The sequence below is a fragment of the Pelophylax lessonae genome (genome assembly GCF_965119305.1).
Source record: "Pelophylax lessonae genome assembly, chromosome: 2".
Lineage (NCBI taxonomy): Eukaryota > Metazoa > Chordata > Amphibia > Anura > Ranidae > Pelophylax > Pelophylax lessonae.
In genome coordinates, this window is record NC_138769.1 from 574,030,801 (window position 1) to 574,046,733 (window position 15,933).

General features: G+C 44.6%; 1 protein-coding gene across 5 annotated transcripts in view; it reads right to left on the reverse strand.

Annotated features, from left to right (window-relative positions):
• Positions 1 to 15,933, reverse strand: part of R3HDM2 (R3H domain containing 2) — a 271,423-nt gene that overhangs the window by 36,195 nt on the left and 219,295 nt on the right. For all 5 annotated transcript variants that reach the window (XM_082246039.1, XM_082246041.1, XM_082246038.1 and 2 more), the window contains 5 exons: positions 12,318 to 12,444; positions 11,764 to 11,921; positions 11,302 to 11,456; positions 10,514 to 10,611; positions 446 to 618 (listed from right to left, as the gene is read on the reverse strand). In XM_082246039.1, the coding sequence (XP_082102165.1) occupies positions 446 to 618; positions 10,514 to 10,611; positions 11,302 to 11,456; positions 11,764 to 11,921; positions 12,318 to 12,444 (711 nt within the window). The remainder of the gene's footprint in view (positions 1 to 445; positions 619 to 10,513; positions 10,612 to 11,301; positions 11,457 to 11,763; positions 11,922 to 12,317; positions 12,445 to 15,933) is intronic.

Genomic DNA, 15,933 nt, shown 5'->3' on the forward strand with positions numbered 1-15,933 from the left:
GTGCTGACCGCCGCAGTATATGTACTTGCGGCAGTCGGCAAGCGGTTAATATGTAATGTTTGGTAATCATTTACTCGATGCAACCATTTTTTATATTTTACCAGAAAATGGGTATTATATTGTTTGTGTGTTTGCACTAAAACTCAATGTATTATATTTTTCCTTTAAAAGTTGTGTTTATTAAACAAATGTGCAAACATGCGACATAAAAATTTGCAACCATCATCTTTTTATTCGACAGGGTCCCTGTTTTTAGAAAATATATAATGCTCTGGCGTTTTAGGTAAATTTATTGCCAACATTAAGATTTTTACATGTGTGCAAAAATGAAAAAATAGCTCTAGAGCCAAAATGGTTAAAGGACACACGTTATATAGAAATTAGATGGCATTTTCCTACTTGGTTGCAGGTTACAATAAAATGCTGTGCCCGTTTTTCTTCCTACCTGAGTGCTGGCATCTGCAGCATACAGATGCTCAGGTTTCTGACCCCTTTGGTCAACACTAAAATATTTGCAATGGTTCCACTGGACTACTGGTGGGTTCTGCGATGTTGCCTGTGGGCCATTGGGTACATTCAGCTGCATTACCACCACACCCAGGCTTGAAGGATTGACACCTGTAATAACAATACACGGTTACCCGAGAAGGAATTCTGGTATGTCAAAAAAAGCAAAATGTGTGGAAAATTGCTAAGAAAAGTACATTCAGCTCTACCTATATTTAAACATATTAATATAGAACAGACATGCAAATAGATGTTCCAGATAGAGAAGCAAATGTCTTAGTGTGCATGTTCTTTCAGTAAGTATTCCGGTCTATAAAACAGATGGATGGCTAACAAATTCTTCATTTCACATATTCCTTGCTTATTTTTAGGTATCTGTACATAAGATGAGTCAAATGTTTTGACAGACTTCGTGACAGCAGATTGCTATCTCTCACCAGTCACACAGTAGTTTATGGAAATATGAAGCTAGCATTTTTTTTTTTTTTTCCAGGAAACAAGGTGGTTTAAACTCTTTAAAACAGATGACACATTTTCATGATGCCCCTGTGTGTGCGATCAGGTGAACTCTTAACTGCCAACACATTATGGCTCACCAGTTACAGCATATTAACATTAACGTTACAAAGAGTCTGCTTCAGGCTTTCAAACAGAGGTGATTCAGTTCAATAAGTATGTGTCCCAGGCTCACCTTTACCCTCAGGAGGCCCAGGACATTCATGGTCAGTGTTAAGATGGAGAGCAGAGGGGAGTTGAGAAACATTAGTGTTCCGGTCTCCCTGTAATTAACCCAGAAGCACTCAGCTCTGAGCTATTCCAAGTTCCAAGCGGTCAGATAATTGTTCTGGCTGGAAAACTGCAGATCGATGACAGTTTGTATTCAAATTGCTTAAATGGAGTGCAGAAGAGCCATTAGGAATATAAAGACAATGCATGGATCGAAAATCAGCTGGTTCAGCGGGGATTAGGCAAACTTCTATCCATGTATGGGCATGGAGGTTGTACAAGTGTAGTTGGGTAAAAAGACTTCTGTACAACTGTCCTGTTGTATTTTCCCTGCTTGATTTGTGATGCAGGCTATAGCCAGAAACGTTGATCAGTATATTCTGACAGAGGGGATGTCTCTTCACTGTCAGAATACAATAGCTCAGTGGGGAGGATTTCCCCATCTACAAGGATTTCTCTATCCACATGGAGTCAATTTTTTTAATTCAACTTTGATTCATCTTTGGGCTGCATATCCAGACCCCTGACTGCTGTTATAAAGAGTACCTGTCAGTCTAAATATGCCATCACATGGACTGCTTCCATAAAGAGTACCTTTTAGTGTATGTATGCCATCACATGGAAGGTTTGCCAGTTTCCATGTGACAGCAATAAACTAGAAAAAAATAAATAAAGAAGAAGAAAAAGAAAAATTAAATACTTTAAAAAAAGTAAAAGCACCACGCATAAACATGTGTGTATGGAATACACATATGTAAAAATCAACTGCGCGGGGGGCGTGGCTTGATGGTGGACCGAGCAGCACACTAAAGTCTGAGCTCCTCGCTTCCTCTTACCATCCTACATGCTATCCTGCACCAATGGCCGTGATACCTACCCTGATCGATTCCTCCGGACTCCGGGACCATTCGCTGCCCGACCATGATAAAGATTGGCCCCCAGAAAGCCGTGCCATCGACCGGAACGATGGATCGGTTCCTCAGCCAAAATGGCACCGGCGACCTCCGCTCCTCCTCAGCCAGCACGGCCCCTCTGCCTATCTCCACTTCACAGGAGGATTTCTTCTCCTCCACAGCCCCCGGTCTTCCCGATCTTCGCCCCGCTTCACCTGCTAGTGAGGGGGATGCCTTTCCACCGCCAGATGAACAAGGTGAGCACATTGTTGAACCTACCCTGGGACAAATTATGTCGGCCATTCAAGACTGCAAGGCCTCCCTTAAAGCCCGCATTGAAACCATTCATATTGACTTTTCTTTGCTGAAACATGATGTGCAGAATATGAGGGAGAGAGTGGGGGCCACTGAAGAACGTATTAGCACTATTGAGGATACTGTAACCCCATTCTCTATTACTGTGAAGGAAACTTCCAGTGAACTTGTGGCGCTGCGCACCAAACTTGATGATTTAGAAAATAGATCACGCCACAACAACCTGAGTTTTGCGGGGTTCCCTGAAAGTTCTGAGGGCTCCATGCCTGAAAGCTTTTTATTGTCCTGGCTGCAAACTACGTTGGGCTCAAATGTCCTTCCTAGTTCCTTTGCTATTGAGCGGGCACACCGTACTCCTCCTTGCCGCCCTCCTGTGGGTGCACGTCCGCGCTCCATCATTGCTCGTATCCTTAATTTTCAAGACAAAGTGGCCATACTGCGTGCAGCCCGTCTGAAGGATGCACTACAATTTAACGGTCAGACCATCCAGGTTTTCCCTGACTTCTCGGCGGATGTCCAGAAACAGAGGGCCTCCTTTGCATCTGTCAAGGCTAGACTACGCAATTAAGAGGTCCCCTACTCCATGTTGTTTCCAGCCAAGCTTAAAGTTATCCATGCCCATAAATCCATAGTCTTCAACTCTCCTGGGGAAGCATCTACCTGGCTGCATGACACCTTTGGGGGCTATCAAAGGCCTAGGCATCGCTGACCGTGATGTACCCCTTCTGTACTGATGGACTCCGAGTACTTACATACTGCTCTACCCGTTTCACACAGTGCCTCACTGGACCCTTCCGGAGGCCTATCCTGTCAAACGGTACTTTCTGTCCTACCAGTCACGTTCTACATTTGGACACGGGCTTCCTGGAAGGGCAGCCCAGTGTTCTCCATCCTCCATGCTGCTGGGCAACCCTTTCCTGCTCCCTGGGTGTCTCTACTGGATTTCTGTGTCGAGACGGCGGTCTCCCTATTTCTATAGAGGAATGCTGTAGGCGTTTGTGTGTTGTTCGGGGGGGGGGGGGGGGGGGGGGGAGTTTCCCTTTTTTTTCTGCTCCCTTTTTTTCCCCTGCGGCAGGTACTTTTTTTGGTCCTGCTTTCCCTTCTTTTGGTTTTTTTTTTTTTTTGCCCTCTTCTAGGTTGATGTTCGCATCATAAGGATACTGACTATTGGTTGTTTGTTTGGGATCCTAAGCTCTCTATGGTTGGGATGGTAGAGCGGGGTGGGGTGGGTTTGTTTCTGTTGGTGCTTCGCCCTGTTTGGTTTTTTTCACTCCCTTGGGTCTCCTGGTGCTCCCCTTGTGCCACCCCCCGTTGTGCTGCTTCCCCTTTTGGTGTCAGCAGCTTAGCGGCTGGCAGACGCCTATATTCATTTCATGGTCAATGTCAATATGTGTACTCCTTTGAAGGTTATTTCATGGAATGTCAGGGGTTTAAACTCTCCTGGTCTTCTCCTTCCTCAAACACCATAAGCCTCATATTGTCTGTCTCCAAGAAACCCATCTTGTGGCACCTAAACACCTTGGATAGCTCGTTCCTATCATGCCTTTCATACTTCCTACTCCAGGGGGGTCTCGGTCCTTGTTGCTAGGTCCCTCTCAGCTGAGGTGCTTCGCATAAGGACGGACCCCGAGGTCAGATTTGTCCTCATCTCCCTACAGATTGGCCGTACGTTCCTCCATTTGGTTAATCTTTATATTCCCCCACCATTCTCGGCAGAAATTCTCCAAAGTTACCTCCTATGTACTGGATTCTCCATTGGGTCATGTCCTCTATGTTACATAGTTACATAGTTAGTGAGGTTGAAAAAAGACATCAGTCCATCCAGTTCAACCTATGATGTGTGTGTGTTTGCTTTTAACTGTACATCTTATACCCCTGTATGTTGTTGTCTCCAAGGTGCCCATCTAATAGTTTTTTGAAACTATCAATGCTCCCAGCTGATACGACTGCTTGTGGAAGAGAATTCCACATCCTTACCGCTCTTATAGTGAAGAACCCCTTACGCATTACGGTTAAACCGCCTTTCCTCTAGTTTTAGTGAATGGCCACGTGTCTTATTGTATCTCCTCTCTCTGAATAGTTTGTTCCTTATGCTAGGGTCGCCAGTACAGTATTTGTACATTGATATCATATCCCCCCTCAATCGTCTCTTCTCCAGAGAGAATAAGTTCAGTGCTTGTAGTCTTTCCTCATAGCTGATGTCCTCCATTCCCCTAATTATTTTTGTTGCCCTTCTCTGGACTCTTTCCAATTCCAGCACATCCTTCCTGAGGACCGGTGCCCAGAACTTTAATGCTGTGGTGGACCCCGTCATGGACCGCTTACGGGGAGAGGGCGTATTTTCCAGTCCCTTCTGGACTGGATACTAGTATATGGTTTGATGGATGTGTGGCGCTGGAAACATCCAGACATTAGGCAGTATACGTGTCACTGATTCCTTTAAATTTATGTCTCGTATTGATATGGTTTTTGCACACCCTTCCGCTCGTCACTGGGGCATCCATCCTCCCCCGAGGGATCTCGGATCATGCCTCAGTGGTAGTGGAACTCTCCATTTTTCCGGCCTCCGGCCCATCCCTATGGCGTCTTAATGCTCATTGGTTAACTGATCCAACGGTTCTGGAGGCGTGCTCTAACGGTGTCTCGGAGTACTGGGACACAAACCTGTTGACTGCAGACTCCCTAACGGTGTGGGAGGCATTCAAACCCTCTGCCCGGGATACCTTTATGTCCATCACTGGTATTCTTCGTAAGAATAATAAAATTTGCACTGAGGAGCTTGAGCCTGCCTTGGTGCAGGCTGAAGGGGCTTATATGACTCAACCCTCTCTACATACACATGCTGAATGGCTTCAGGCCCGTAGGAGCTACGAGCTCCGCCTCCTGCATCTTACCCAGAAACGTATGCTATATACTTCTCAAAAGCTATTTGAACATGGAAATAAGGCAGGGCATCTGCTGGCCTATTTGGCTCGCCCGGAGTCTTCTCCCACCTCTATTCCGCGGATTCGTCTTTCCCCGGCAGAGGTGGTAGACGCTCCTCCAGCCATCCTGGATGCATTTGTCTCCTTTACGGACCTCTATACCTCCACCCCCCACTATGACGAAGCCTCTCTGGCTCTATACCTCTCTGACGTTACTCTCCCTACTTTGACGGCTCAGGATAGTGACGACCTTGAGTCCCCACTTAGGATAGATGAGATAGAGTTTGCAATCGGTCAGATGCCCAAGCATAAAACCCCTGGCCCTGACGGGTTCCCCCCCGAATGGTATCATACATTTAAACACCTTCTCAGCCCCCACCTCCAGCGCACTTTTGAGGCCACTCTGGCGGCTGGTGTGCTTCCCCCATGGATGCTTGAGGCCCTGATTGTTCTCCTCCTTAAACCCCATAAGGACCCCCTAAACTGTGATTCCTACAGGCCCATATCGTTAATCAATGTAGATGTGAAAATACTAGCTAAAGTGTTGGCCAACCGTTTAAAAAAAGATTATCCCTTCTTTAGTGCAGGATGATAAGGGAGGTTTTATCCCCGGCCGGTCCACTCGTATGAATATCCGCAGGTTGTTTCATAACTTACACTACCCACATCCCAATTCCTCAACCCGAGCCATTGCTTCCCTAGACACCTGCAAGGCGTTTGATAGTGTAGAATGGCCCTATTTAAGGTTTTGCAGAAGTATGGGTTCGGTCCCCGTATGATTGCCTGGATTAGGCTTCTGTATACTGCTCCTGTCGCCAGGGTCAGGGTGAATGCTGCGATCTCCCGAGGTTCTAGATTTCTAGAGGCACGAGGCAGGGGTGTCCTTTATCCCCACTTTTATTTGCCCTGGCCATTGAACCCCTGGCTGTTCGGATACGTGATGCTCCGGATATCAGGGGTCTGACTGTTGGTCCCATTGAAGAGAAGATATCCCTTTATGCTGACGATACGCTCGTCTACTTGGCGGATCCCTCTGACTCTTTGTGCGCCCTCCTCAGGGAGATGGAGAACTTCAGGGACTTTTCGGGCTTTCGCATTAATTGGTCCAAATCCACTCTTTTTCCTTTGGATCCGGCGACTGAATCAGTGATTTATCCAGGTTCTAAACTCCAGGTCATCTCCTCCAACAACGTGCCTCTCAGTGGATGTACCTTCCTTTAAATTTGGTTGGGCGAGTTAATATGATTAAAATGATTTTCCTCCCAAAAATTTTATACCGTATTTTCCGGCGTATAAGACGACCCCCCTAATTTTCATCTACCGGTAATACTTAGGTTACCTTGGAGATATTATACTTGGTGTATAAGACGACCCCCCATTTTTGGGGGATTTTTTTGAGGTTCAAAAGTAGTCTTATACGCCAGAAAAATACAGTATGTTTTGGCCAATGCCCCTTGCAAAGTCCCTAAATCCCTCTTTAGGCGGATAGACACCCTTTTGTTAGTATTCCTATGGCATAACAAGCCCCCCAGGATAGCTTTAGACACTCTCAAGGTTACCTACGCACCTGGCCAGCTTGGCCTTCCCCAATTTCTACTGCTACTACCTTGCATCTCAACTGGTGGTGGTCCATGACTGGTTGTATCCCTCCTCACATAATGCCTGCACTACTACCGAGGCTGCCATTGTCGCCTCACTTGAATCTCTTCACAATATAGTGTATCGGTGGCGCGTCCCCTCGGTCCCGGGTGCCTTTATGCTTCAAACCACCCTGTCCCTCTTTAAAAGGGTGATACAGCGGCTTCCTATGGATGCCTGGACCTCACCCCCTAATAACCCGCTCTGGTGCAATCCCGAGCTCCCTGAATTGCTGTCCTACCCCCGTTACCAGTTCTGGATAGCTAAGGGTATTAAATATCTTAACCATTTATACACTGCACAGGGGTTCAAGTCCTTCCGGCAACTTCGAGGGGAGTTTGGGCTGCCTGCCTCGGCCTGGTTCTATTATGTCCAGGTCAGGCATGCTTTGCGAACTCAGTTTACCTCCCTCACGACCCCCTTAAGCATGTCTGCCCTTGAAAAGCTGCTTAGAGACCAAGGCACTACAAAGCTAATCTCCCAATACTACTCCTTTCTGACTTATTCTAATCCTAGATTTGCAAGAGCACAGGCACGTTGGGTTGATATGGGTATTGACTTTAGTGACGATGACTGGACTGAATTCTCTGCTACTTACCACAAATCAGTTATAGCCTCCAATAAACGTCTGATTCAACTCAAGGTGTTTCATCAGAGTTATTTTACCCCTGGACGGCTACATAAGTTCGGCCTGCGCCGCACCCGATTGTTTTCGGGGTTGCGGTCTGCCGGCTGACTTTTTTCATTGTTTTTGGTCCTGTCCAGTGGTGGCTAAATTTTGGACTGAAGTTGACTAATTTCTGTCCTCGGTCTCCCTAATGTCCTGCATCCGAAAAATTGCCTGTTGGGTGTGTTCGGGGAACTACCGGTTGCCAGTCCCACCAAACGCCTGTTCCGTATCCTGTATTTCTATGCTAAAAAGGCAATACTTCTGAGCTGGAAGGGTTTTGCGGGGCCCACGGTTACTGTTTGGCTTCAGTTAGTTAACAATTGTCTCCCCCTTTATAAACTCATCTTTGAATTGAGAGGTCCCCCACACTTGTTTGAAAAAATATGGCATGGTTGGATATCCAGTCCACTCACCTTGCCTCCTCCAACTTCACTGGCTCTGGATCCCATCTCTGCTGCTCCATGAGGGACCACTGCTGGCGTTCCGTATATGGTATATACTTTCTTTGTCATTGACCTATGTTTATTGCCTATTATGTGCTGCTGTTATTCTTCATATACTGTATGTCTTGGGGGGTGGGTTGACCGGGGAGTACCAGTGTTCGTAGTACTGCTTAACTGTATAATGTCTGTTTTCCTTCTTTGCTAAGAAGGTTTGTATTGTCAGTTTCTTTGTATGTTTGTTTGCAAAATTCAATAAAAATATCTTTAAAAAAAATAAAAATAAATCAACTGCGCAATGCATACATATACAACACTGCACAAACTAAAGAGAAAATAATTCATCTAGGGTCATCATTTACTGCTTAAAGTGATTATAAAGTCTTTTTTTTTTTTTTTTTAGTTTAAAATGAAAACAGTTTTACTTATCTGCTCTGAAATGGTTTTGCACAGAGCAGCCTGGATCCTCCTCTTCTCCGTTCCCTCACAGGCGCTCCTGGCCCCTCCCTCCTGCAGAGTGCCCGCACAGCAAGCAGCTTGCTATGGGGGCACCCGAGCCGAGTCACAGATCTGAGCGTCTATTCAGACACAGAGCCGCAGCCTGCCCCCATTGATTGACAGCAGCGGGAGCCAATGGCACCGCGCTGCTGTCTCCGCCAATGAGAAGGGGAGTCCCGACCAGCCGAGACACTGCTGCGTCATCGCTGGATCTAGCTGGGGCTCAAGTAATTATTAGGGCGGCTGGAGGAGGCTGCTGCACACAGAAGGCTTTTTTCTTAATGTATAGAATGCAATAAGATAAAAAACCTTTTGCATTTACAATGACTTCAAGTCCAAACAGAGAAGCTCTAGCGGTTCCTGTGGACAATATCGGGTATTGTACATTTTTACTGTTTTGCAAGCATACAATTTTAAGGCTTGATATATCTGTTTACTCTACAGTCTCACCTTTATATTTACATATATATATTATATATATATTAGAGCTGCACGATTCTGGCTAAAATGAGAATCACGATTTTTTTGCTTAGAATAAAGATCACGATTCTCTCATGATTCTCTGCTCAACATCATCTTTTACATTATATAAAAAAACAATTGGGCTAACTTGTATTTTTTCCCCAAAAAACTGTGTTTGAAAGACTTCTGCACAAATACCGTGTGACATAAAAGATTGCAATGATCGCCATTTTATTCTCTAGAGTCTCTGTTAAAAAAATATATATAATGTTTGGGGGTTCTAAGTAATTTTCTAGCAAAAAATACTTTAAGAGGTTAAACTGCTCTCCCTTAGGCTCCGTTCACATGTTAGCGTATGGATCACGGGCAGAACCGCCGCGGTTCCGCCCGCGATCCGGAGATTATTGCAAATCGCGGAACGCCTGTGCGTTGCCCGTTGATTTGCAATAGACCCCCAAACGCTGAGCGATGTTGCCGCGATTTCCGCATGCCGAATCGCGGTAACATCGCGCAAAAAAAAATTGCGGGACGCATTACGACCAAAAAAGTACAAGAGCTTCTTTGGATCGTATTGCGTCCCGCGTTTTTTTTTTGCGCGATGTTACCGCGATTCGGCAGGCGGAAATCGCGGCAACATCGCTTAGCGTTTGGGGGTCTATTGCAAATCAACGGGCAACGCACAGGCGTCCCGCTATTTGCAATAATCTCCGGATCGCGGACGGAACCGCGGCGGTTCTGCCCGTGATCCATACGCTAACATGTGAACGGAGCCTTACAGCCGGAAGTTCATTCCTTTGATCTAAAGAACGAAAAGATACATTGTAAAGCATTTTGTTTATACTTATCTAGCAGCTTTAACAATGTTAATAAACATTTGCCGAAGACTTTTTTTTTTTTTTTACAGCTGTGAGTGAGCAGAAAAGGGCTCAGTAAGAATCGAGGACATGCAGTTTTTGCAGTTTTAAGATAGTCAGGGGGGTAAATCGAGATCACAATTTTTTAACGATTAATTTTGCAGCTCTAATATATATATATATATATATATATATATATATATATATATATATATATATATATATATATAAAAAAAACAGGAAATATGTAAATTTCTTTTACTGAAAGGCTAAGACTACACAGAAAAATGTAAACACAAGCTAAAGGCTGTGACTGCACCCTTGTACTCACGAGAGTAGTGGTAAAAGGGTTAAAGTTGAAATCTGGGGAAAATCTAAAGTCACCCCTGCAGTGGGGCTCTCTCACTGCAAGGTTTAAGTGCTATTTTTTTTCCAGGGCCAGGGTGCAGAACTCGGTTTTAACTTCTGGGGAAATTTTTCTTTTTTTTTTTTTTAGAACTCGGTTTTAACTTTTAAATGGGCGACGAGTAAAAAATGTCCTGCCCTTAATGTTATGTTGTCAAGGCAATTTATTTATATTTTTTACCTGAATACTGCTGTTGCATTTGCGGAGGACTGCAGGGGGAAGGAGACTGAGGCATCTGGTACTGTTCAGAGCCAGGCGGAAGATAACTCACAGAAGTGCTATGGGAAAGCAAATGAAGTCAATGCCAATACAAGAGAGTTTGCAGTAGATGATAATTAAACTGATTTTATTTCCGGACAAAGCTCAAGTCTTCAGAACAAGGATGCAAGAGTTATCTGCAATCATTACAATGCTCTCAGCTCACCTACAAGTAACAGCAACATCAGCTGACTCCTATAATCCCCTTTCACAGTGTACTTTATCTAGCTTTTACTTCTACAAAATGATAAAGTGATGTCCATGTGTCTGTATATTGACTTTGAAAGAAATCAAATTTATCCACAAGTACAGAAAGAGTACTTATGGGATCCTGGAGCCCCATTATTAAAAATGTAACTGCTGTATTTGTTATGACTCCTCTCTGAGTGCTATAAACATTTTTGATAACATACGTTAGATTTGCAGGCTATATACTCTTCTAGAGTTGTAAGTATCGTTATGATCAGAAAGGCTCATAGAAACTCTGATTAATGTAAAATGGCACACGGCAGAGTAAAACGCAGAAGTGGTATGGAGTTGTAGATAACTAAAAAGGAACAATTACGGCAGCCTCTTGTGCCTAAAGGCCTGAACGTAAAACTTAAAAAAGAGCATATCCTAGTTAAAAAATGATCATACTGCATTATGCCAATTACTAAATGGATTATTCCCACACAAGACCTGATTTATAACAAAAAACAGTGACATACCTAGAACCATTCTGTTGTGCTGGTGGTATAACACTGTAGTAGACTGGCATCCCTCCAGTTGGCATAGTTCCCTGCACAGTCTGATTGGTGGGAACAAGTACAGATTGCTGATAGTTCTGTGGCACAACTCCCTGTGATTCGTTTCCCACTGGAACCTGTTTCAAAGGCAAAGCTCATCTTACAGAAAGGCAAACACAAACTGATTTATTAACCTGGGACAAAGAGCAAGGGTTTACTGTAAACACTTCTAACTAGAAAAATTTTTCTATTTAGTTATATAGATTGCACTGCTATAAGCTGATTTTTGACTGATTAAAAAGTATGTAAACTCTATTAACTTCTCATGTTCGGTCCTTTTTAGACTCGGGGGAAAAAAAAAAAAATTATAGATAGATTTAATATCTATCTTGAGCTCTGCTTTAACAATGGAAAAAATCTTGACACAGATCTGTGTACAATTACCTGATATGAAGGGAGTGGAGTGTACTGCACCATCATGCTTTGCATTTGATTTCCAACACTTGCCCTCTGGTTATTAAGCATTGCAGGATTTTGTGACTGCTGGACACCCATCATTCCCTGGTAAGCAGGTGGCTGGTTGGAAATTATGGACTGCATACCTGCGATATATAAAAAACAAAACATGGCAAACTGTAAACAAAGCAAGGGTGTGTTAGTTACTTCTGTGCTGAGATATTATTATCAAACGATGGGTTATGTATGTAATGAGTGTATGGACTTCATCCTACAGGCAAAATAGATCAATAATACTGCATGCTTTTCCTTTTATTACAGTCAAGCAAACCACAAGACCAAATCTGCAAGTTAGGGGTGAGCAAAACTTTAACGTTCTTTGATGCAAATGGAAAATTTAAATTAACTAATCCCACAAAAAGGAAAAACAAGGGTGGAGGTGAAAAAGGAAGGGAAATATATGAGAACATTCATATTATACCCACTATGATTAAAGAAAACCCAAGGCTCAGTTGTGGAAAGCAGTTTAAAGTACATCTCACCAGGTTGCTGAGGCGGCTGGGTGACCTGCTGATTGCGCTGTGAATTGTAGGCCGCTGGGTGCGAGAGAGGTCGGTATTGCTGGCTAGAGTTTGGGTACTGACCCGTGGGATAATAAGAGACCTGAATCTGTAGAAAACAAAAAGATTTTTTTTAAAAAGGCAGTTACAGCAGTTTTTAACCTTTTGGTGAAACAGGCTGATGGGATTCCAAACCACCATTCAGTAGGCTAGACCTCCCCTCACAGGGTCAAACACTCCAACGCAGGTTCCATTAAGGCATTCACGGCAGTCACAAGTCAGCACCCCAATTCAGTTGTCATATGTAAGGAAACATCAATCATGGCTACAGTGTAAAAACGCCAGATGTTAATTAAAATGTAATAAAACACTCACTAAATCAGGAGAACAACAGCACTTGTCAAAAACATCCATCCCGGGGATCATATAGGCCACTTCCTAGGTCTGAATACTTGATAATGTCACGAGCACAGGCTCCACCCAACGCATTTTGTCATATATGGAACCTACGTTCGAATGTTTGACCTTGTGAGCGGAGGTCTAGCCTACTGAACGGTGGTTTGGAATCACATAAGCCTATTTGACTCTATACTTAGTGTATGAGAGTCTACTCGCTCTGGTAAGCGTGTATGGTTCTTATATAGTGGCGGATCAATTCGTAATTTCATGGGTTACGGATTGTTGCTCTTGAATACACCAAGATACTCATGATGATTTTTGGACTCAATTTTTTATACATCTTGAACGTTATTCATCACTACATTTCTATATTCCTTACTTTTATTTACAGTGACTTTTCATACAGTCGTGACCAAAAATATTGGCACCCCTGCATTTGTCAGATAATGCACAACTTCACCCATAAAACTGTTGCAATTACAAATATTTAGGCATTCTCATGTTTATTTGTATTGGTATTTTTCACAAAAATGCTAACAAACAAAAAGCCAAATCTGACATTCCACGCAAAACTCCAAAAATGGACTAGACAAAATTACTGGCACCTTCTCAAATTTGTAACAAATATTTAAATTCCAAGTATGTGATGCTCCTGTAATTCGTAATTAAACTCACCTGCATCAATTTCCAGGTGGTGACAATATAGAAATCACACCGACAATCAGTTAAAATGCTGAAAAATTGACTCAACCTTTCGGTTGTGTGTCTGTGCCACACAAAGCATGGAGAAGAGAGAAAGTATCAAAAAATTGTGAGGATTTAAGAATAAAAATTGTGGAACAGCATGGACAATCTCAAGAGGAACAACTTGGGCAGAGACCCGGTTGTATGCGACCTCAAGAGGCGTTTAACTGGCAGGCCAGTCCCCCCCCCCGCCCCCGTCCATCGGGGCTATGTCGGGGCCAACCTAGCACTGAGCTGAGGTCTGCGCATGCTCTCTGGCCAGACTGGGGTGACCACTGCATCTAGATTAGACGAGCTGGATAATCTAGATAATCTGGATCATTGTAGATCTCACAGGACAAATCCAGGAAAAAAAATTCCCAGGACCAGGGATCCAACAAGGAACTAGGCCCTTACTCTTGACTAGGCAGAAAAAAAAACTGAGTACCTATAGGAGAGAGAGGGAGTGAGATGGGCGTAGCCAGACTTTTTCTGCCTAGTATCCTATGTAGGGGGCAATATAACCCTACAGTTATGGAGATCAGAAGCGGTGTCCGTCAAGGAACAAAAGAGAAACATCCCGTGTCTAGCACCCACAATCCCATGAGAAATGCAGTATTGAAATGAGGTCTGTTGCCCGATGCACTTGATTCGCCGTTCGCCTATGAAGAAATCCCACTTGATCAGAGTGAGTGTAACAACCTAGAAAAGTCAGCAAACTATTCACGTAAATTTTTGTAAATAACTTCAGGTTGATTAAAGAGATCAACCTATTATTGGCCACATTGCTTGGATCTTTGTGGGGCTTTGGTATAAGATCCAGATACACACGAATCGCATGAACCACATCCAAGGTATGCAAATCAAATTTCCTGGGATGAGCCAGCTAGGGACACAAGGAAGGCAATACAATGTTTTCATTCAAATGGAAGTCAGAGACAACTTTGGGCAGGAATAATGGACAGGGAATAAGGGCCACTAAATAAGAGACTGCAACAGGATAATCCTGCCAATTCCAATACCCTACAGGCCGAGGTAATAGCCACCAAGAATGTCACCTTCTGGGATAACGTAGGCAAGGGAATCTTCGGAATATTCTCAAATGGAGGTTTCTGGAGAACCAAAAGTTCTAAATTGAAATCCCATGGCAGCAAGAGAGACTGTACAGGTGGACCCACACGTCGAACCCCCTAAATGAAGGTACGAACTAAAGAAGGCGTGACTAGGGGTCACTGAAAGAAGATGGCCAGTGCAGACATCTGGCCCTTGATGGTACTCAAGGCCAACTCCTGATCAACGCCCTGTTGAAGAAAGGTTAAGATCTGAGCCACAGAAAAGGATCAAGGATGAGCGCCAATCGACTCACACCAAGAAATGTACAATCGTATATCTTGCTGGAAGACGACTTCCTCGCCTTCACCATAGTAGGGATCACTGATCCAGACAGACCTCTATCCCTCAGTACCTGGCTTTCAATAGCCAAGCCATTAAAAACAGCTACTGTAAAGCAGCATGGTAGATCAGCCCCTGGGACAACTGATCTTCTCTGGGAGGAAGCCCCCAAGGGACGTTTTTGGCCACCAGACTGATTGGAAGATCCTCGCTCTTGATTCCTTGCAGGAACCGCAGAAGAAGCCTGAGCCGAGGATTAAATTGGCCTTACCATGGCCCTTGGACGCCTGCAGCATCTACCAGAGGAACCCGTGATCTCGCCATGAACCTCCTGTGGAGTCAAACCTGCTAAAAGGAACTGCAAGTAGGAAACCGTGCAAACAGAAATGTATTGAAGGTGGATACCACCAGACTCAGAACCTGTATGCAAAATGGGAGCGAGAACTATCTGTGTGAAAGCAGCCTGCGGTTCCTGAAGTTTGTCCAGAGGAAGGACCCCCCTGGTCAGAATTAGAACCAGACCTAAGTAAATTAATTCCCAGGACAAGTATAGGGGGCACCTTAGGTAGTTCAGACATCACCTGCACCTTTGCAGGAATTAAATCCGCACAAACATGGTCACCAGCTGGAGACCAGCCAGACTAACGAAATATGGCTGCCATCAGCTACAGATACTGAAGCATGCTGCCAGGATCTTTACTGCACCCTGTGCACGAAGACACCCCCCGAAGGTAGAACAAACATTAGGGGAGACTCCGCTGCGCATTCTGCACTGGGACCCCCCTGCACTGTACCCACACTGCAAACAGTAGGGCATGCACCTAAGGGTATCCTACACTGGGACCCCTCCAGACTACCATGGCAGGACGTACACTATCCCAGGACCCTTACAGAGTGGGGGATAGCGGGGAAGCCCCCAGGGGTCTCCGCTGCATCCTTTGCCCTGGGACCCCACCAGACTCCAGGTCCAGACAGGGAGGAAAGGGAGGGGGGAAAGGGAGCGGGGAAGTTCCGCTCACTGGAGGGATTTAGGGATGGGAGGGGGGAACCTGCAAGCACGTCCAACCGTCCCTGGAGGCTACCC